The sequence below is a fragment of the Ceratotherium simum genome, chromosome 23 (assembly GCF_057802395.1).
Source record: "Ceratotherium simum simum isolate JZ-2026a chromosome 23, ASM5780239v1, whole genome shotgun sequence".
Classification (NCBI taxonomy): Eukaryota; Metazoa; Chordata; class Mammalia; order Perissodactyla; family Rhinocerotidae; genus Ceratotherium; species Ceratotherium simum.
Window position 1 is genome coordinate 3,949,391 of NC_141922.1, and position 22,656 is coordinate 3,972,046.

The 22,656-nt window shown below is 41.6% G+C and overlaps 1 protein-coding gene across 7 annotated transcripts in view; it reads left to right on the forward strand.

The window, feature by feature from the left end:
- PTK2 (protein tyrosine kinase 2) overlaps positions 1–22,656 on the forward strand; it is a 282,896-nt gene that overhangs the window by 229,614 nt on the left and 30,626 nt on the right. For all 7 annotated transcript variants that reach the window (XR_015555941.1, XM_087447406.1, XM_087447405.1 and 4 more), the window contains 3 exons: positions 11,256–11,367; positions 19,086–19,172; positions 22,393–22,530. Coding sequence is in view for 6 of the 7 variants with exons in the window: in XM_087447406.1 (XP_087303532.1) it covers positions 11,256–11,367; positions 19,086–19,172; positions 22,393–22,530 (337 nt within the window). In the remaining variant the exon portion in view is untranslated. The remainder of the gene's footprint in view (positions 1–11,255; positions 11,368–19,085; positions 19,173–22,392; positions 22,531–22,656) is intronic.

Below are 22,656 nucleotides of genomic sequence, written 5' to 3' on the forward strand. Positions count from 1 at the left end.
AGTGCACTAAATATTTTTTGAATGAAAAAAATCATTTAATCCCTGTTTAATTCAGTTAATTCTTTGGTAGATACTGTGCCAAGGAAACCACAATAAATGGCTTGAGTATCTGCCTTTTTTGGAGCTTATATTGTACTCAAAAATACTATTTCCCAGCAGTACTCTGCTTGACTAAGTTATTTGTGCCACTATAAAAAAAAGACTTTTGGTTTTATCTCCCAGTTTAGGGAAGCGTTTTAATTTAATGTGCAGTTTCTTAAATCCTTTTTAGACAAATGAGGTCAATAAACAGATTTATCAATTTAAAGTTTTGTACCATAGTTTTTGTATTTTTTTAACTCTTTATTAACATCCAAAGATGTGAACGTATAAACATGGCAAGAAGTGAACAGCTCATTGAATTTTCACAAATTGGGCACATCCATGCAACCAGCATCCAGAGCAAGAAAACAACACTGCCAGCACCCCAGAAACCCACCAGATGCCCCTTTCTAGTTACCGTTCACCCTCCAAGCGTACCCACTTACCATAGATTGATTCTGCCGATTTTTGAGCTCTATGTAAATGGTATCATTCAGTATGTACTTTTTTGCTTTTGGTTTGTTTTGCTCAACATTTAGGGTGAGATCATCCATATTGTTGAGGTAGTAGTACTTCGTTCTCGTTGCTGTATATTGTACCGTTGGTGAATATGCCGTAGTTTATCCATTCTACTATTGGTGGAAATTGGGATACTTTCCAGGTTGGGGCTGTCAGGACTCTTACTGTCTGAATATAGTAGTGAGTGTCTTTTGGTGAGCATTTGTACAAGAAGTTCAGTTGGGGTAAATCCCAAGTCAGTGGGGATACACAAGTTTAGCTTTAGTAGATGCTGCCTGTTTCCCAAAGTGGATATTCCAGTATATTGCTCCCAGGAGTGAGTGAACGCTCCAGTTGCTCCGACCATAGTTTTTTTTAAACGTTCGGAAATTTCTCCTTGTTTCTAAGCACACCATTTTCATATATGAAGGTTGGATAAAAGAATATAAGTGATATGTAAACAATTTACCTGAACTTCTCTATTCTAAAGAACACTAACCTAGTAAGTATCACCTTGGAAGGTGCTCCATGATTTTCAGTTGGTCTTCCTTCACTGAGCTCTTTAGGAAGACCTTTAGAACTAGTACCATGTTCGTTGATAGCAAGTCTCCATCCTCTACAGTTAGCTTTACTAGTTAAAACATTAAAGACCAAATTTACTGAGTGCTTTCTGTTGCCAGGCATTGTGCCATAAACTGTCACGCATGATTTCATCTTAATCCTCATAGTCCTTGGCGGTGTGGGTAGTATTATCATCATCAGTTTACAAATGAGGAAACTGAAGCTATGAGGTTAGGCAGCTTACCTGAGGTCACAGAGCTGGAATTCAGGTCAAGTCCTGAGCCCAGGGCTCAAGCTGTCAGCTATCATGCTGTACACCTTGATTTGAGACATGGCTAGAAGTCATTAAGTACTCCATTTTAGGATTATGATTGGTGACCAAGTTGTTAATATTGTTTGGTTAAAAAGGAAAAAGAAGAAAGCAAAGAAAAAAAATACTATTATAAGTAATTCTTGCAGCTGGTTTTCTCGCATTTGTTTGAATATCAACCAAAGAAAGTCCCTAGTGGCCCGGCCCCGTGGCTTAGCGGTTAAGTGCGCGCGCTCCGCTGCTGGCGGCCCGGGTTCGGATCCCGGGCGCGCACTGACGCACTGCTTCTCCGGCCATGCTGAGGCCGTGTCCCACATACAGCAACTAGAAGGATGTGCAGCTATGACATACAACTATCTACTGGGGCTTTCGGGGGGAAAAAATAAATAAATAAAATCTTAAAAAAAAAAAGAAAGTCCCTAGAAAGAATGGCAGCATCACCAGTATATGCGTGGAGGCCCCCAAACAAGACTTTGAAAGGTGACATAGTTTCAGTGTGTTAGCTTCAAAATATTTATCCTATTTGTTTTATTTGTCTTGTCCCATGTTGAGTGTGTTGCATTTTGCTGCTGTGGCCCTCTGGAATTCCAGATATAGTGGGGAGCAGTTTGAGAAGTTTTCCATGAGGCTGAATCTCTCCAGGGGTGACCTGAGGGAAGCTAGAGGCAAGCCATGCCGGTGTGTGTTGACCTGCTGTGGACTCATACTGTGTACATAATACATAGCCTTGTCTCCAGCTTGGGTCTTGTTGGGGCTGGGGGTGGGGGTGGATTTGGGGGTGTTGTTTGTTTGTTATTTTAACTTAATATTGTCATGTCTGCTTCTTTATCATACAAAGCTGGCCTTTGCGAGGTCTGTTTGGTCAGGGCTTTAAGTTAGCTTGGAGTGGCTGCAGCCACAAATTTTTTTTTTTTTATTGCATCTCAGTGTCATACCCAAGTGAATTATAAAGCATCTCAGGACACAAACTGTATTTCAGTTGATCTGTGAGGCTGCTAGTTCAAGCCAGCAACACTTTTAGAGTAAATGGGGTGTGTGTATGTAACCTATGTAAGTAAAAGCACAGAGAACACTTAGTTTGGAGGAATTTAACCTGGTGTTTAGAGTTACGTATCTTGTATTATGAAGGTTAGAGTTTAAAAAGAAGTTTTAAAAGGCTCTGTGGCCTTGCGCAAGTGATTTAGCCTCCCTGCAAGAGCGGGATCACAAACCCTGCCTCTGGTCTAGTTTTCAGGGTTAAAGGAATTCATCGTCCATGATGCTTCCAGTCGGGCGGGGCTAGTGGCGGGTACACACCTCGAGAGCTGCGCTAGTAGTAGTAACAGCAAAGCTTCTTCTGAAGATCCAGAGGAACCTGAAGATCTTAGGGTACAGAAAAATTATCAGTTACTGTTTAGAAAAATCTGGTTATTTGAATTTAAAAGTGTTAGCTATTATTATCCACATACCAAATACCCAGGACATCTTTTTGACATTTTATAGATGTCTTATGGAGACATGGAATTTAAATTTTTAATCTGTGAACAGCATCTTAAAAGTTTTTAAAATCTTTTTTGATTCTTTGTTTATCCTAAAATGTGAACTCTGAATTAAAAGCTCTAGGTTTGACATGGATAAGGAGAACAGATTTGTGGTTACCAGAGGGGAAGGTGGGGGGAGGGCAAACAGGGTAGAGGGGCATATTATGTATGGTGACGGATAAAAACTAAACTATTGGTGGTGAACACGATGCAGTTATACAGAAACTGAAATATAATAATGTACACCTGAAATTTACACAATATTATAAGCCAGTATCACCTCAATTGAAAAAAAAAGCTTTAGGTTTGATTAATGACATGAGGATACTTGTGCTTCTTTGCTATGTGTTTTTTTCAAGTGGTTTTGTATTAGCTTCCAAAATTCCTTTCAAAGGTGGTGTCTAAATTCCTCCTTAGTCATCATCCCAGTATTTTCCTTCTCATTGCTATCCTGTTTGGTCTAGATAATATCTGGGAGAGTAATCTGCTTCTCAATTATCCCTGTATACATCTTAAAATGTTCACAGCATCTGAACTTTAAGGGTTTTTTGAGGGGGGAGGGACCTTAGCCTTCCCAATAATAAAAAGTAAGTAGTAAATCTAAATGTAATAGGAATTTAATATAAAATTTAAATTGTTTCCACTAAAAATTATGTCTTAAACGTTTCTTATCTAAGGATAGTTCTGATTCATCATTGGTTCCCACCCACACATAGATGATCAGAGCTTTATATGTGCATCTCGGTTGTAGTTGCACCTCCATAATTTGGTTTTGTGTGAAGTAAACAAATTTCTAGTGAGATTTAAACTTGCATTTCATACAAATTAGTCCATTGTGCTTACATGCCTTCACAGATCCTTTTCACATGGATTCGCTTATTTGAGTTCACGACAGTTCTTAAGGATGAGTTATTATTGCCCTTTTCTCTTGAGGAACCTGAGGCTTAGACAGCCCTATGACTTGCCCTGGATTGTGCAGCTAACAAAGGGTAGATCCAAGATCCTGGGCCTCTGTCTCTTAACTTGAAGACCCGTGTTCTTTCTTGTCTCTTTAGCACAGTGTGCCCCCTCCTCACTGAATGGGTCATTGACTGCCCCCATCCCTCCTGTATTTCTCCATGCTCTGTTCACTTCCCCTCACTCGTCTTATTTTATAAAGAGAGACCTCTGACTAGATGTTTACATTTCAGCTGTAATTCATATGTTTACTATTTAAAATCTGATCCCCACCCTCAGAACCCACAGTGAAATCCTCAAACTTATCCCAATAGCTACCATAATTCCTTCCCTTCAATTCTGTTTCTGTTACCATTTTTGTTTTCTCTCTAGTTGTTCTTAATTCCCCTTCACTGAATTTTGTCTCCAGGAGTGTTATCCCTAAAAACATCAAGGAAGAGTGGAACAGACATGACTGTCTCTCTTCCTCTCTGGACAATGAAGGATTGGTGGCTCTAAGTGGTTCCTCCTCTATTTCCCTTTACAGAGGGACAGGGAAATGAGGTTGGATGGAGAGATGCAGGAAACAAATGGAGAAGTATTGGCTCCATATCAGTTAGAAATTAACACGCACCTGAAGCCTAGGTGGGAGAGAAGCAGAAGTCCTCTATGGTCAGTTTATTAGTTCTTGGCTCAGAGGGATTGGCACTTTGAAGCCAACAGCTTATCTTCCGCACCTCTTTCTCTCCCTTAACCTCCCACATTTGCATTTTAGCAATACCTTTTGCGTTATATTTTTAGTGATTACTCTAAGGATTACAATATCCCATCTCTAACTTTTCACAGTCTAAGTTATTAACTGTACATTACTTAAAATGTAGAAACCTTGCAACCGTGAAGGCCCATTCAGCACCACCTCAGTCCCTTTATGCTCTAGATGGCATTTATATTACATTCATATATGTTAGTAACCTCACAAAATAAGATTATATGTTGTGTTTTCAATAATATTTTAGGGAAAATGAGGAAAAAATCTCTTGTATTTAACCCCATACAGTGTTCTTCATTCTTTCCTAAAGATCTTTTTTCCATTTGGTTTCCTATCTGCCTGCAGAACTTCTTTAGCATTTCTTGTGGTGTAGATCTGTTGCTGGTCAATTCTGTTTTGTTTTGTTTTTTATCTGAAAATGAATTGAACTTAACTTCATTGGATATAGAATTCTGAGTGGACACCATTTTTCTGTTTTTTCTTTTAGCACTTTAAAGCTGTTCTTCCTCTGACCTCTGTTGTTTCTATCTACCTGACCTCTGTTGTTTCCAATGAGAAGTCACTGGGCTTTCAAATAATTGTTCCTCTGTATGTAACGTAATGTGTCATTTTTTTTCTGACTGCTTCAATGATTTTCTCTTTGGTTTTTAGCAGTTGAACTAGGATGTGCTTGGGTGTGGTTTTCTTTGTAAGGATCATACTTGGGGTTCACTGAACCTCTTGAATCTGTAAATGTCTTTGACCATTATTTCTTCAGATGTTTTTTCTGCTCCATTTTCTCACTTCTTATAAAACTCCAGTTCCATGTATGTTAAACCTTTTGATAGTGTCCTTCAGGGCCTAGAGGCTCTGTTCTTTTTCTTTCTTTACCCAGTCTTTTTTTCTAAGTCCTTCAGATTGGATAATTTTTATTGACGTACCTTCAAGTTCCCTGACTCTGCTGCCATCTCCATCCTACTGATCATCCAATTCTGTGAAGATTTTGTTTCAGATATTGTATTTTTCATTATAGAATTTTCATTTGGCTCTTTTTAGTAGGTTATATTTTTCTGTGGACATTTCCTATCTTTTCATTAATTATGAACAAACTTTTCTTTATGTCCTTGAATATAATAGCTCTTTAAAGTCCTTGCCTGCTAATTCCAACTTCTGATTCATTTTTGGAGTAGGCCTCCTTTAGCTTTTTTCTTCCTCTTGAGAATGGATCACAGTTTCATGTTTATTTGTATATCGAGTAAGTTTAGATTATGTCCTAGACATTATGATCGATAGGTTGCAGAACCTCTGGATTCAGTTATATTCCTCTGAAGAGTGTTTGGTTGGTTTGTTTATTTGTTTGTTTTAGCAGGCAGTTAACTTGGCTGGTCTCAAAATGTAAACTCTCTTTCCGTGGTGTGGGCAGCAGCTCAAATCTCAATTTAGTTCTCTTAGCCTTAGCTGGGCTGCTTGGCACATGCCCTACATGTGCATGGTTCTGGAGTCAGCTAGAGATTGGGCAGAATTTGTACTCAGAATTTGAGGTACCCCCTCTCTGGCTCTCTTCTTCCTGGGATTCCCCCCCTCACTTTCCACCAGCTGTGGTGACCCAAACTCAGTCATCTGGTTCTTCAAGCCAATATGACTAGAGCCGGCTTTCTGGCTAATGGCCATTAAAAAGTGAAGACTCGCACAGTGCCGTTCTCTTCCTCCTAGTGTCAGCTCCCTCCAGAATCTGACTGCTCTGGCTTGCTCTCTTGTGCTGTCACAGAGTTGTTTCTTATGTCCATTGTCGCTATCTGCAAGGGGGTTGGTCAAATAGGAGCTTCTTGAACTTGCCAGGAATAGAAAGAGGTAACCATTTTAAAGTAAGATTTTAGTATAAATCACTTTTTTTATATAATTTTGAGGTGGGTAACATCACAACCGAACAAAAGTGCATTATTTCCTACAGTTTGAGATACATAATAGAGAAATGTGGTTTTGATGTATTCATGAAACTAGATATCCAGTCTGCTGTGCCTGTTTATAAGAGAAAAAGAGGGGCCGGCCCCGTGGCTTAGCAGTTAAGTGCGCGTGTTCCGCTACTGGCGGCCCGGGGTTCGGATCCCGGCCGTGCACCGATGCACCACTTCTCCGGCCATGCTGAGGCCGTGTCCCACATACAGCAACTAGAAGGACGTGCAACTACGACATACAACTATCCACTGGGGCTTTGGGGCAAAAAAAGGAGGAGGATTGGCAATAGATGTTAGCTCAGAGCCAGTCTTCCTCAGCAAAAAGAGGAGGATTAGCATGGATGCTAGCTCAGGGCTGATCTTCCTCACAAACAAAATAAAGAGAGAGAAAAAGAGCAGAGGCATATATTGGAACAGTGTGGGTATGGCATTTAACCTCTAGGTCAGCCAGATACAAATATGCCATCCCCAGCTTCATCTCAAGTCTACAGACTTGTTTTCTGCAAAGATACAGGGAGGTTTTTTTGTTAAAAGATCACTTCCATTCCTTTCTGGTGAGGCAATGTTGGGTAATTATAAGAGATTAAGTTGCAAAACTGGTATTCCCATGAACTTGCCAAAACAAGCCTTTTCCCTCTCGGCTTTTTTTCTTTCTGATTTCTTCCTGCTTTTTCTCTGGATAGTTTCCAGATTAGCTTAAGTAGCTATGAGCCCAGACTGATTGTTATGTCCAAAGCAAATTTTGTGATGTCATCATAAAATTATTATGTTTAGGGGATTAAAGTCCAGTCTTTAAAAAAAAATAAAAGTTATTTAAGCAAAGAGTATTTCTTATATTTAAAAAGAAGAAATGTTTTATAGTTTAAAGAGTTTATTTATTTTCTTTCCCCCCAAAGCCCCAGTAGATGGTTGTATGTCATAGCTGTACATCCTTCTAGTTGCTGTATGTGGGACCCAGCCTCAGCATGGCTGGAGAAGCGGTGCCTCGGTGCGCGCCTGGGATCCGAACCTGGGCCACCAGCAGCAGAGCGGGCGCACTTAACCGCCAAGCCACGGGGCCGGCCCAATATAGTTTAAAGAAAAGAATAGTAGTATAGTTACTTTCAGGAGAAATGCTACAGAAATGAAATAGATAAAAATAGTCATTTGTTTCCTAGTAGTATATAAGGCAGGTAAAAGTACAGAACTAACGTTTACTTGAAGGTTTTACTGGCTCTTTCCACTTACTTTATTTCTGCATCCTAACAATGGCTAGGACAGGCAGTCTTATTCTCGTTTATGAATGAGGAAACAGGTTGAAAATAGGTGAGGCGCCTGTGGTTACACGGCACAGCAGAGACGCAGCTCGCAGCTGTTGCTCTTTCTTGTGGGAGAGCTTGAGTGGCTCGATTATCAGCCACTCAGGGCTGACCGGCCTTTCCCACTGTAAAACTTTCTGTTGGAGATTTGTTTTTATATCTTAGCTGGGGACTAGAAACAAGGAACTTATTAGAACACTTTCTTGCTCTCCGTGAAAATATCTTAGAAGTGAAATCACATTTTGTTGCTCCAGAACGGAAATTGAATAAGATCTCTCCATGCTAGCTCATGGAGGTTGTGAGACCAAGTTTCTCAGGGAGTGCTGCAGGCCAGGAGGAAACAGTCAGAGCAACCCTTACAATTTTTTATGTCCTTTTCCTCTGAATTGATTACTTGGATGACTTTTTCTGTTAAAGTGAGGAAAGTAAACTAACATTAAATAAAGTACTCCTTTCACTCCTTCACGATGCTCTTCCTAGGTGGACCTCCTAGGTAAACAAAGACATGATTATCACGTGTTCTGATGTTTGTTAAATAAAGTCTTAGCTTTTATTATTTCATCGGTTTGCAAGTTTAAGACTTAGAAACCACCATCCCAGGAAAAAACATGAGGGCTCGTTGCCAGTTCAAATGTCCCATTAGGACATTTGAAAGCTAAAAGCTTTCAAATGGAATGTATTGCTACTAAAAATATTTGTAGTTTGGGAAAATATGTTTAAATTTGACCTCCTTGACACTCTGCACATTCTAGTTGATTGCTCTGGGTTCTTCAGCTGCTGTGAAGAGAAAAGTGCAGCGATCTCTCCATGTGCGCTCTTAGTCCGTCTATGGAATGGTCTTCCCATTGTAAAAACAGATATTTCCTGAGTTATTTATATTCTGGACTACTTTGAGCAACAAATTATGATTTCTCAGAAGCATTTTGACATGTTGTTTTTGGTATGAGAATGAAGTGCTGAGATTGAAGGAACTCGCTTCCCGGTTATCACTGCATTCTTTGAGGAACAAGACTGGCATGTTCAGTTAAAGAAATATTGAAGTGCCTATCGTGTGCAGATGCTCTACAGCTGACAAGAGAAATTGGATCCAAGTCTGACAACCGTGGGAAGTTCACGATCTAAGTCCCATAAAGCAGTGTGTGTTATTTATACATGGTAGTAGGTGATGAAGGGCTGAAGTGAAGGCTTCAGACAGTAAATTCAGCAGGTCAGAGAGTAAGGGAAAGTGAATGTGGGTGGACGAGTCAGGGCAGATGGAGCCTGAGAGGGGCTTCTTGTGGCAGAGGACCTCAAGTGACCTATTTGGAGTTTTCTCTGGATAACAGTAACGGTAAGATCAGGGTGGCCCAGTTCACAAAACAACCCCAGTGAAATAAATTGCCTTAATGAGGCCCATTTAAAACATAGTTCCCATTGCCTTAAAGAATCTCACACGTGGCCTTCTCATAGCTTGCATGTATTTTAATTATTTGAAGAAGTGGGAGAAAAGGAAAAAAACTTTTTCTTGATTTTTATGGACTTTTCAATTGCTTAAAACTGTGGAATTTTTGGAAATTCTGATTGAGGATTTATTATTTATTTTGAGGCTCAGGTGATTGAGAGCAGGGCACTGATAAACTCCTAACCAAAGATGGCCCCTCCCTCAGGCCAGTGGTCTCAGACTGGACTCCTGCTCCCAGTGGCCATCTCAAAGAAAGTGGCCTACAGTCCTTCCTGCTGAGAGTTCAGGCAGCTTGGTAACGGGCTCTTTTTCCCTGGGCAGTGGACTGATTGTGGCTTCACTCATCCTTTTGCCTGTCATTAGTAATACATATTGTGACCCACGATCTGTGCTAATTCCTGGCATGTGAGAATGGGCTGTCAAGTAGCAGCTCGCAGCCTCATGGGAGCAAAGGTCAGGCAAACAGACATTCACAGTGCCTTTAGACTAGAGTTACAATCCTTGGATGGCGGGGCCGGATTCCCAACAGTCCTGGCACGGCGTGCACCCCGCCGGTCTTGAGGGTGCCACTGAATTCTTAAGTATCGTTAAAGTTTCATGTTGTTTTCTCAGCCATGGTCATCTAGCTGGAGCAAGAAGAAAACCAAATCATATTTTGAGGAGAGGGTAGAACCTTTTGAGGAAAAGCTTTTCCCTAAAGTGCTAATATGATCATTAAGGAAAACGTTCCCTTTCCTTTTAAAAAAACAATCCCTTATGTCTGTCGTAATGGTTTGCTGATTCAGGGCAGTTATGAAATGAATTTTATCTGTCTTTTCCTGATTGAAAAGGTGATTGCATGAGTTAGGTTCTGTGAGAAACAGCACGCTCTAGCCTCTAGTCAGGCAGGAATGTCTTTTGGAAACAGTCGAGCAAATTCCCAGATTAGAAAGGGTCTGGTGCATCTGACCTCACTGTTTCATGAGTAATTCTGGGTGGTTATTTACTGCACTCTACCAGGAGGCTAGAAACTGTGAATGAGCTTCAGTATTAGAACCCGAGAGTTGCAGGCATGTAGGAAAGACCTGTTTGCCACAGGGAGGACGAAGGTTTCAAAGACCCGCCGCCCGCTAAGCCCTAGGGAATCCGTGTGGAATGGAAGTTAGCAAAGGCTGGCTCTGGCTGCATTCTCGGTAGTTTATATGATGGCAGACGTCCAAGACTAAGAAGCCGCATAGCAGTCACTGAGGAGCGGCGGCCGCAGCGGCCACAGGATTATGTGGGACGGCAGGATAGCCTCTGAGTAGTCAAGCGGTGGTAAGTAGCAGTGTTACTAACTACGGTGTTTCTAGTTTAAAGCAACCAGTATTTTCAGAAGTACTTGTAAATACTGTTGCATATTTTCTTATTTTCCTGCTGAGATAATGTACTGGTTAAGCTGAAAGTTAGTAGGAAGATTGTAGTGAGCAGTTTAGGAGATTGTTAGCCAGATTGCTAATTTGTCACATAATGTGCTGATGTGGTTGCATTATGTGGGGGCCTGTGTTCATGTGAAGACTCTGCCTGAGACAGGTCTGTGCTTGACAAAGTGCTGCTTGGGATTTCTCAGGGTAATTCTGTTCTGCTCAAAGTAGACTTTGGCGTGCACACATTCCATCTTGCCTTGTCTTTGATTTTCTACAACTTCTCCTTGTCTTACCAGCTGTCCTTTTCTTACCTATGGCTGTGCTGTAAACGGACTTGCTATTTGGACCAAGGCTGTTCTAGAATCATTTTGTAAAGAGTTAGAAACCTGAACTTCTTTCCCTTTCTTTATCATCATCTGCTTTTAGCCAACTGGTGCTCCTTTGATAAGTCAGGGTGGGGCCTGGTGTGTGCTAACTCGCTCTGGTTGTCAGCTCCCCTTAAACCATGTATTGTCTCTCTAGCACAATCCTGGAGGAGGAGAAGGTGCAGCAAGAAGAACGGATGCGGATGGAGTCCAGAAGACAGGTCACAGTGTCCTGGGACTCCGGAGGGTCCGATGAAGCGCCGCCCAAGGTAGCAAAGGCCCCCACCCCAACTTTGGCATTACTCTTACTAACTTTGGAGGTTTATGGTGGAGGCAGCTGCTGTGTATGGAGAGAAAACCAAATATCAGGTTACGCTAAGAGCAATCATTATAGCACCAACTATTGTTTCTTACTTGCTCCTCTGCGTAGTCCCCTCACGTGCACTCGTTTTCCTGATTTGCATTTCAGCTCTAGGCTGTGTAAGTAGTGAACGATTGGATTAGGTGTAATCTTGACATGCTCTTCCTTGTCATCCTCCACGCTCCTCCCCCACTCGTCAGCCATAAATGAGCAGCCTGGCTTGGGGAGGTTTTTCCTTGGTTGGTTGTCAGGGACTTTGCTGATCATCAAGTCAAGATTAAAATATCAGATGGACTAAAACCAGGCCATGAATACTTCACATTTTGCTTTATTTTAAAATGAGTCACATTCCACCTGACCCTGTTCCTTTGGGTTTTATTTCATTTTGTTGAGAAACTGGTGTATATTTTCTGCCTTTGTCTTGTCTGTGGCTGGTGGCTGGGTTGTTGGTGTGGGAACTGGGAGCACATTGCATTAGCTTGTTAAGATCTGCCGGCAGCATCCTCAGGCCTTGCCCGGCCACTCCCTTCACATCCTTGACCTCCATTCTTCTGACCTCCAGGAGGCTGCCAGAGCCTCCCCTGGTGCTCACCTATGCTGTGGCTGGGGGTCTGGGCCATAGCTGGCCCTTAAACACTCTCGTTAGGTTAAGAATTCTTTGTACACCTTTTGCTCTTGACAGGATGGTATTTTCACACACTGGCTTACTTGCCACAAAAAATCCAGTTCAGATTGTTTTCTGGAAAGTAAATAGATAACAGCCTATATTGCAGTTAATAGTTACCGTACTTCTGTTTGATATTTCGTTAGCTAAAAATATATTAAGAAACTTTGACAATACTTCATTTTCTTTTTGAAAAATGCTCAGAAAGCTGTTATCACAAAGTGCTATTTAAATATCATACCCATTTTTTTTATCATGATGCCTGAAAGCTCCTGTTTTCTTGGTCGGTTTTAAACTGTGTAGCAGTAAACATTATCACACATTTAAAGTGGATGCAGATGATTGACACAGGTCTTCAGAATTTTAGAGGTGAGTGAAGGGTTCCGTCGTCCAGCCCCTCAACAAATAGGAAAACGGAGGCCCAGAGAAGGAAGGCCACGTCACCTGTCCATAGGTGTAACTTTGAGTGATTAGCAATGAAACCAGAACGTTTCTCTGTCTCTCCTAGTTTAACAACAACAACAAATCCTAGGTTACCCACAGAAAGACTTTGAACCCCTCATCTCAGCATCTAAGGCCCTATACTTCATATATACAAGTTTGCTAGTTTCTTAACTCAGTGACAAATGCAGAATAGTCCAGTACTGGGAAGCAGGAGAGTCTCAGAGTTAATTCTCAGGCCTAGAGGCCAAGTGGATCTGTTCACATGGGGCTCTGGTGACTGGGCAGGTTACCTGCCTGTTCCGAACCTCACTTCCCTCCTGTAGTGACAGGAGAGTGTTACTCTTCCCTACCTCTTAGGAGGTTGTGCATTCTCGGTACTCTAGGTAGTCACCGAAGTGTGAGGTACTGTAGTTATTTGGTGATGAGCACCAACTAATGCAGCATTCCCCTAAAACTCACAGAATTCAAGCACTTTTTCCATCTAAACATTTTTCTGTATCTCAATCTGTAGGATTTTTAATTTAAATTTTTTAATAACTTTGACTTGGCTAAATTTTGAAAGCTGTATTAGATTTGTGGATGGAGGTGATTAGGCTTTTTTCGTTTTAGAGTACAAAGACAAGTTCTGCTTAAATTTTTAAATATCCTCACTTTTTTTTCCTTTTTTGAGATGTTTTCAAAGTGCGTATTTTGAGGCTGTTTTATATAATCAGAGATTGTTCTACCCTTTAAAACAAGGGTCAGCAAGCTGTAGCCCACTGCCTGTTCTTGTTCAGGTTTATTGGAATGAACTCACCCTCACTTGTGTGTTGTCCACGGCTGGTTTCGCCCTCACAGACAGAGGAGTGGTCCCGTGACAGTGTGGCCCACAAAGATTAACATATTCACTCTTCGACCCCTCAAGGAAAAGGTTGGCAACCCTAGATTAAAAGTCCTAATGACTAGAAAGTCATCTCTAGTGTGAACACACCGATGCTTGATGACTGTGGACAGATACACTAATTCTTCTACTCCCTTGCTGGTCAGAATCAAATCCTGCTTGCAGATTTTACCTTCTCCATATTCATCTTGAGAATCAAATCCTGCTTTTATGGTCACAGCATTTGACAAGTCTAAACTGAGTCCCTTGTTTCCAAGATGGCAGGCCAGTATTTCCTCTTGCAGTTTCTCTGCCCTGTGAAGTGAAAACTCTGGGTCCTTGTGAGTGTTTATAATTCTGCCTGTGGTATCTTAGGACAGCTAAATTCCACCTAGGTTTCTTTAATTCAAGTAGAGTCTCAGGCTTTTGTAGATAAATTTTGTGTACTAATAAATAAAATGTATAATTAGCTTAATTATTTTTTTAAAGAAAAATATTTTTCTCTCCCCTACTTGAGATTCAAACTTAAAAGCTTAATTATACTTAATGGCAAAAGCGTTATAGCCACAAAGCTAATTATTAAAAATATGTTACTATCTCTTCAACAGTACTGAATACCAATTTTTTTCCCATAATAATATTTGGAGAAGAGCCTGGCGTGGGAAGGGTCCCATTTAAGCCTCATTTCATTCATGCAAGTTGTCATCCTACAGATTCCCATTAGATCAGTGGAGAGCCTCAGGATAAAAAGATCTCGGGACAGCAGTTTTCAAAGTGAAATCCTTGGTCCTGGGGTCCCCAAGCCCATTTCAGAGGGCCATGAGATCAAAACTTGTTTCATAGTGATGTTAAGATGCCATGTGCCTTTGTCCACTGTGTTGACATTTGCACTGATGTTGCAAACGTGATGGTGGATAAAGCTGCTGTCACGTTGGCACAGATCAGGGCAGTGGCACCAGACTATGCTACTCGTCACTATATTCTTCACCATGTGCTCACACGATAAGAAAAGATGCCAGTTTGCTTAAGAGTGACCTTGATGAAGCAGTGAAAAGCTTCTGTGTGAGGAAATAGAAAGAACACATAAGGCTCTTTGCTGCACAGCAGACATGAGGCGTGTCTCCAGGGAGAGCTCTTGCTGTGTGACTGAGTGGCTAGCTACACTAGCCACTGTTTTCATGGAAGACCAGTTCTACTTAAAAGAAGAGCTGGCACACATACTCTAGTTGTTCAGAGTTGCACATTTGGTAGACATTTTCTCAAAAAAGAAAGATGTAAGACTATCTCTTCAAGGAAAACAACTGATCGGATTTGTTGCCCATGATAAAATGTGAGTTTTCAAGCAAAAATTAGAATTTTGAAAAACACATCCATCACCATGACCTTGACAGCTTCCCAGTTATTAGACTTTTCTGATGAGTTCAGGATGATATTAACAAATGTGATTTTTTTTCATGTTGTATACTAAAATGTGTCAATATTAGGAAGATCTGCATAACTCAGTGATCCCTGTTTTCCAAATGATCGGTCAGGATGTCACAAAATCACACTTGGGTAAAAGGCCCGTCTGCAGTACAAGACAGAGTAATGGATTATAATGTGGCAGAGAACACTCAGATTCCACATTGCAAGTCCTCTCTCAGAAACTGCCACTTGTTGAGCCTGGGTATAGTATCAAAAAACAATATCCGCAGTGGTGCCAAGAAGCTAGTGAAATACTCCTCCCTTTTCCACCTGCAAAGCGGTGTGAAGCTGGATTTTCTTTGTATGCAGCAGCAAAACAGCAGCACATCACAGCAGACTGAAAGCAGAAGCGGATACGAGAACTTGCTGCCCTGAATTAAGCCTGACAAGAAAGAGATTTAAACGGGCTGGCCCAGTGGCGCGAGTGGTTAAGCGCATGTGCTCTGCTGCGGCAGCCCGGGGTTCGCTGGTTCGGATCCCGGGTGCGCACCGACGCACTGCTTGTCGAGCCATGCTGTGGCTGCGTCCCATATAAAGTAGAGGAAGATGGGCACGGATGTTAGCCCCGGGCCAGTCTTCCTCAGCAAAAAAGAGGAGGATTGGCATTGGATGTTAGCTCAGGGCTAATCTTCCTCACAAAAAAAAAAAGAGAGATTTACATAAATGTAAAAGGTGCCACCCTTCTCATGGATTTTTTTAGTTTTGAAAAATTGTTTTTTAAACATGGAATTAGTTTATTTTTGTGTCTTTTAATTTCTAATAATATAAATATTGGTAGACATATTCCAGATAAACAAAAGCTCTTGGAGTCCTCAGTAATTTTTGAGAATGTAAAGGGTCCTGAAAATAAAATGTTTGAGAGGAGCTGCCTCAGAACAGTATTTTTCAACCCTAATCGGACCCAGCCCTCCATTTATTTAACAGATATTTTATAATGTCCCAGTTAACTAATCCTGAAATAAAATACATAGTAAAATGACTTACTGATTTCAAAGTACCAGTACTGCCGGGACACCACTAACTACACAAGAGAAATACAAGTAATTTTTAATAACATTGTGCACACACGTGTATAAAATACTCAGGTCTGATTACACTAGGAGGCATGGTGAAATAGCCAGGTGCTCGCACCTGTGTGTGGACTCACCATGAATACAGCAGCTACAAATGCAGACCCCACAGCCACAACTGAATATGAATCTCATCCGTCTTGGTGATGTGATTTTGTAGCACGGTGAAAAGTCTTGGTAAAGTTCAAACAAAACAGTAAAATTGTCCATCAGTATACACAGTAGTTGCTGTTCTGAAAGTTCAGTGTCTGATAAACTATTCGAAGTATGATTTGTGTTCATATGTAAAACAGAGTTGGTTCTAGGTTCAGATGACAGGACTTGTTGAATCACCTACGTGAGGTTGGGGGAGAGATCTGAAAGTGGAACAGCTCCTGTTTGGACCCATTCTCTGACCCACCTGCCCGCCACCCCAAGTGCCGCTCGTCGTGATCATCTCGGGCACCCTCTCACAGACCCTGTACGCAGTCAAGAGTACCGCCACCCGGTTGAGAGCCACTAGTTTAGGATATTTCAGTTTTTCCTTTGTCTCTCCTCACTTGGGAGGATTTCAACAAAAATTCCCTCAGCTCCATAGTTTGCTTTGTTAAAATCCAAGTTTCTGTCTTTGAGGAGGAGATGTAGTGACCCTGCTAAATCGTAGTACTTAAGAGCAGGTGACACTTTTGGATACTTAGATGGAAGCCATTCTCAAAGAACTTGACCTATGTTAGCTTTATTTAGTCTTCATGACGGCCCTGTCCCTCTTTATCGTTGAGGATATGGAGGCACAGAGAGGTGAAATGCCCTCGACCATCTGGTTCAGAGCCTGCCCTCCTGACTGCCATGCTGAGTTCATATTTGTGGACAACAAAAGCAGAACTGTTTTAGCAATATATGTGCGTTCTCAAATACATTTGCTAATCTGTTGGTTAGCAAAATTTGATTTTGTGGTATTCTTTGTGCAGTAGTTTTGTCTGCCATAAAACGTGTTTTCATCTTTTTACCTGTTATTTTTATTTTGAAATGGAACCTTACAAGTGTTATCATTTGCTACCCATTTAAGTGTTTGACTCACTATGGGATGTTGTATAGAGATGTTGCCATTCTCTGATCAGTTCCTTTTGTATTTTCCTTTTTATTTGCTGAGTCAAAAGTGCACTTGTGGGCCGGCCCCATGGCTTAGCGGTTAAGTGCACGCGCTCAGCTGCTGGCAGCCCGGGTTCGGATCCCTGGCGCCCACCGCTTCTCCGGCCATGCTGGGGCCGCGTCCCACGTACAGCAACTGGAAGGATGTGCAGCTATGACATACAACTATCTACTGGGGCTTTGGGGGGAAAATAAATAAATAAAATCTTTAAAAAAAAAAAAAAGTGCACTTGTCATAGAGTAGCATCACCACACAGCAGATTTTGGAGTCAGGCAGTTCTGCCATTTCCAGCTGTGCAGCCTATTCACGTTACCTGACTTCTCTGAGCCTCAGTTCTATCCTCGGTAAAATGGAGCAATAATAGTGCTTGGTAGTCTTGCTCTCAGAATTATCAAATTGTATGTAAAGTACCTAGCTATGCGGGCCGGCCCTGTGGCTTGGTGGTTAAGTGCGCGCGCTGCGATGCTGGTGGCCCGGGTTCGGATCCCGGGTGCGCATCGAGGCACCACTTCTCCGTTCATCCTGAGGCCGAGTCCCGCATACAGCAACTAGAAGGATGTGCAGCTACGACATACAAATATCCACTGGGGCTTTGGGGGGAATAAATAAAATCTTTAAAGTACCTAGCTATGCACACAGAGATTTAACAGGCCCATAATAGCAGGGCTAGAGCAAGTATAGAAGTAACTGCAGTCCAAGTCAGGATTTGAACACGGGCTATGGAGGAGAGCAGAGGACCTGGGTTTCTGTTAGGTGGGAGAAATCAGGAGCCACTCCATGAAAGAAGTAACATGGGAGAGACTTAGGACAGGTGATCTACAGGTTGAGGTAGGAGACACTCCAGGCAGAGGGGACAGTGTAAGCAAAGCCTGGGGGAAATGAGACTGTTTTAGAGACTCAGACTTACTCTGACCTTAACTTGAGCAAAGTATGTGTTCCTCCAGGACCGTGTGTGTCCCTGGGAAAGAGACACAGGCACTGGGTTTTCTTTCCTCCCCAAGGCTTGCTGGAACCTAAAGCCACTTCCTTTCCTTCTGGTCTTAATTTGGTTGGCAAATAATGGGTTTTCACTTTACCTCAGGTTTAGAAGACTTGATTGACTTATCTGCTATTTCAGACTAAACCGTTCTTTTGCTATGAGCTTTAAATTCAAGTGTCTCACAAACAGAATGAGAATTTTAGAGCTGGAAGTGACTTTAGAGTTCCTCTAGCTCGGCTCCCATTTTGTGTATGAGGAAATGGAAGCCAGTCAGTTTACTCACTAGCCTGAGGTCACACAGCCAGTAAGTAGCAAAGCAAAATGAGCATGCAGCTCACCACACAGAAAGCATCCAGATTTGCATTCCCGTGATTACGAATGGTGTTGGGCATCTTTTCGTGTGCTTATTGGCCATCAGTATATCTTCTTTGGGTCTACTCAAGTCCTTTGCCCACTGTTTGATTAGATTGTCATTTTATTGTTGAGTTATATGAGTTCTTTATATATTCTCGATATGAATCTCTTATCAGGTATATGATTTGCAAATATTTTCTTCCATTCTGTGAGTTGTCTTTTCCCTTTCTTAATGGTGTCATTTGCAACACAAAAGCTGTTAATTTTGATGAAGTTCAGTTTATCTTTTTTTTTGTTTTGTTGATTGAGGTTTTGGTGTCCATTGCCTAACCCAAGGTCACAAAGATTTACTCCTGTGTTTTCTTCTAAGAGTTTTATAGTTTTAGTTCTTACATTAGACCTATGATCTATTTTGAGTTGATTTTTGTGTATGCTGCGAGGAAAGGGTCCAACTTCGTTTTTTCACATGTGGATATCCTGTTGTCCCGGCATCATTTGTTGAAAAGACGATTTCCCCCATTGAAATGTCTTGACTTTCCTTATCATTCTTTCCGACTAAGCTCTTTTAGAAATATATCTTTTTCTGTTCTTTTCAATAAAACATAAATTTACCAAAATAATCAAAATACTCATTCATATGATGCTCTGTTGATTTGTTCACAGCCCAGCAGACCTGGTTATCCTAGTCCAAGGTCCAGCGAAGGATTTTATCCCAGCCCACAGCACATGGTACAAACCAATCATTACCAGGTATACCAGTCGTCACAGATATAAGATGTATTTTATTCTTCAATACGTTTGGGGGTGGGGGGGTACAGTGTGTATATTTGTATTTTTTAATTTCTGTACTTATGAGTATGATTTGGCAAGCAGAAAGCTAAGAAAGTAGTCAGCCGCTTAATTGTCCAAGTGAATGATGTTTTGACATCCCTGTGCAGAGGGCTATAGTCACTCAGTCTTAAAGCCGTTGGGGCAAGTGACACATCTCCCACAGGTCTCAGGTCCCTTTTCTTCCTCTCTTCTGTTAAAGTGCAGGGCGAATCCCGTGGGCACACCTATGCAGAGATAATACTAAACTGGGTGGTTTTTCTGGAAAGCAAGAATAAAATTCAAAATTACCTTAAAAACCAGATGAGTTACCATATGGAACTGTGTGGAAAGAGTGTTACAGTTATAGACAAATAGCCTGTACAAATTAGAAAAGACTATCCTTGAAAGAAAGGACCAGAAGCAAAGTCAGTAGTTTTTTTTGTGCCTGTACTACAAATTGTTTATCCATAATAATGTTATTTTGATAATTAAAAAAAGAAATATGTCAAATAATTTACAAGAAATAAAATCATCTCTTGTCATTTGTGCTGGTTATGGCTTTATTGTGGCAGAGTGCCTTTTATAGCACTGGGCTTCCTGCCCATCGATGTTCATAGCTGGTTAACTAGGTTAGTTGTGATAACCAGAGTTTAATAGAAAGTGGGCGACTGAAAAATATCTAAAATACAAATAAATAATATATGATTTGTTGATGATGAGGAGCTAAATAAAATAGGACTTAAATTAAGGCCTCTTGGATCAATATGGATCAAAATTCTTAACTGTTGGTACTAGAGTACTGGGGGAGAATGTAGGCCGTTTCTTACGAGAAAGGAAAAGACCTTGGTGCTGGTGGTAGTTTAGAACATTGTTGATGGTTTAGAACATATGTTGGTGGTAGTTTAGAACAGTGAAATTGGGTATATGTCAGGCTCTTTACCTACTTGACTGCCTCCAGATCCCAATCTCCTAATTCTGAAGTGGAGCCCAGGAATATTACATTGTTTACAAGCACCCACAGGTGATTCTGGTGCATGACTAAGAGCTCTGTTTTGGGAGACACTGTGCTGAGAAACCCACTTGCCTGGGGGAAGGTGTAAATCATTTGGATTCTCCAAGGCAACTCATCATTCAGTGAGCTGGCATTGACTCTTCATCCCCTCTGTTCCCAGCACTGTTCTAGACACTGGGAACACGAAGATGAATAAGGTACTCCTCCTGTGAGAGGAGCTTTCAGGGCCCCTTGGTCAGCCTAAGTCTAGATTAGTGATTCCCTCATGCTGTGGCTCATCACCACGGGAATGGAAGAGGCAGAACCCTGACCCAAGACAGTGGTCAGAGCAGCTGGAGGTGTGTGGGTGGCCTAGAGAGAGAAGACTCACGTCTGTAATCGCTGAGACCCAGAGCTCCAGCAGACAGCAGAGGAACCGGGGCAGTCCCAGGGTCTGTGCCTGGCCAGAATAGGAAGTAGAGCTCAACGGGCTCTGAGTGGGCATTGGGCACCAGAATTGTTCAGAGAAGACATGGTAGCACCTGCTGTTGGCAGAAAGAGAATGCGCTCTGTGTCCTGGCAGCCTCGCTGGGTCCTGGCCCTGTGACTGGGGCACGTCAGTCCCTAGCACCTCCACGACTTGGGGCACTGGTACACGTTGGTCAGAGATGTCTGTCCTCCTGGAGTTGAAGGCCCTGAGGACAGGGACTTGGCTCTACTTCAAGTGCCTCGAACAGTGTGTAGAACAGAGTAAGGGTTCAGTGGAGAGATGGAAGCATTCGTTTTCTCATCAAACAAATGAGTGATTAACCTCTCCCAAGCCCCAAGTTTCCTTATCTTGTAAATGAGAACAGCTGTAGAACATTTCCTGGTGTTATTTCCTGTTCCTTTTTAGCCTAAAATGCCCATTTGATCCTCCCACGTAGTTGGTGTTATGGAGAAAACTGCCTTAGCTCATCTCTTTGAAATCTCTTTGTTGTGAAAATTCCTAAAAGTTCTCTGGCAGTAATATATCCTTTCTGACAAAAAATAGTCATGATACAGCATTTTATGTTTAGTAGAATTTTTTATTATTAAAATATTTTTATTCAAGTAAACTGTGAGCACTATCTGTACATCTTATTTGAAAGTTTATTAATTACATATTGTCAGTATGAAATTTTGGTATAAATCAATGCCTAGAGACCTAACAAATGCACAAAATCTTTGTTGAAGAAGGTGTTGAAATTTGAAATATGGATTTGACTCATTAAAAAATTCACTGACAACCCTGGCCATCCAATACTAGCCTGATGAGTTATGGAAACAAATACTGATTCTGTTCTCTCTCTTTCTCTTGAGTGATGGAGGGAACCAAATAAAGAAATTCCTCTTATTTTCCTTCTGCCTTGAAATTTTTGTCCATGTCCAACTAAATGTCTTCTCTCTGCCTTAGTCGTCACTGTTAGAACATGAAGGCATGGCTTCTCCCACCATCAGCATCGTTCATTAGAAGACAAACATTTGGGAGGTTGTTTGTTTGTTGTTGGAGGAGTAGTAGCAGGTTGGGTGGGAAAGAGAATTCTAGAGCAGTGCATGGCTCAACCATGTTTATGGGCTCCTGTTGCTTTCACATCCAAGGATGGTCTGCTCTCAGCATTGAAGTAAGTGTAAGATTCCAAAGTAAATAATTTCTGACTTTCTAGTCGATGTTTGCATTAGTTGTCTCATGCAGCCATAACAGATTACCTTTCTTGAAGCTTTAGTTGAGAATCCATTTCCTTGCATTTACTAGCTTCTAGAGGCCACTTACATTCCGCGGCTCTTGGCCTCCTTCCTCCATCTTGAAAGCCAACAGTGTTGTATCTCTGACCGTTCTTCGATAGTCACATCTCCCTTTCTCTCCCCTTCTGCTTCCTTCTCACACTTTTAAGGCCCCTTGTGATCACGTTGGGTAATCTCCCCATCTCAAGATTCCTAATTTATAATCACATCTGCAAAGTCTCTTTGCCGTGGAAGGTACCATATATGCAGGTTCCAGGGATTAGGATATAGGCATCTTTGGGGGGCCATTATTCTGCTACCACAGTATTCTCTGTAATCTTAGTTACTTCCTTTCACATGGGAAGCAGAACTGTGCAGAAGTCATATTGTGTCAGAACATGACCCTGCCACCTCACTCATCCGCAGGTCTCTGGCTACCCTGGTTCACATGGAATCCCAGCCATGGCTGGCAGCATCTACCCAGGTCAGGCATCTCTTTTGGACCAAACAGATTCATGGAATCATAGACCACAGGAGATATCAGTGTGGCAGCCCAACGTGGAGGTAAATTGGATATTCTTAGGCTTTGGTTTGTTAACTGATGAAGCTTTGCCCAAGGTACCTTTTATTTATAAATCCTAAGATTTCTTGATTGATGACCTAATTCTAAGACCAAGATACTCCTTTTAC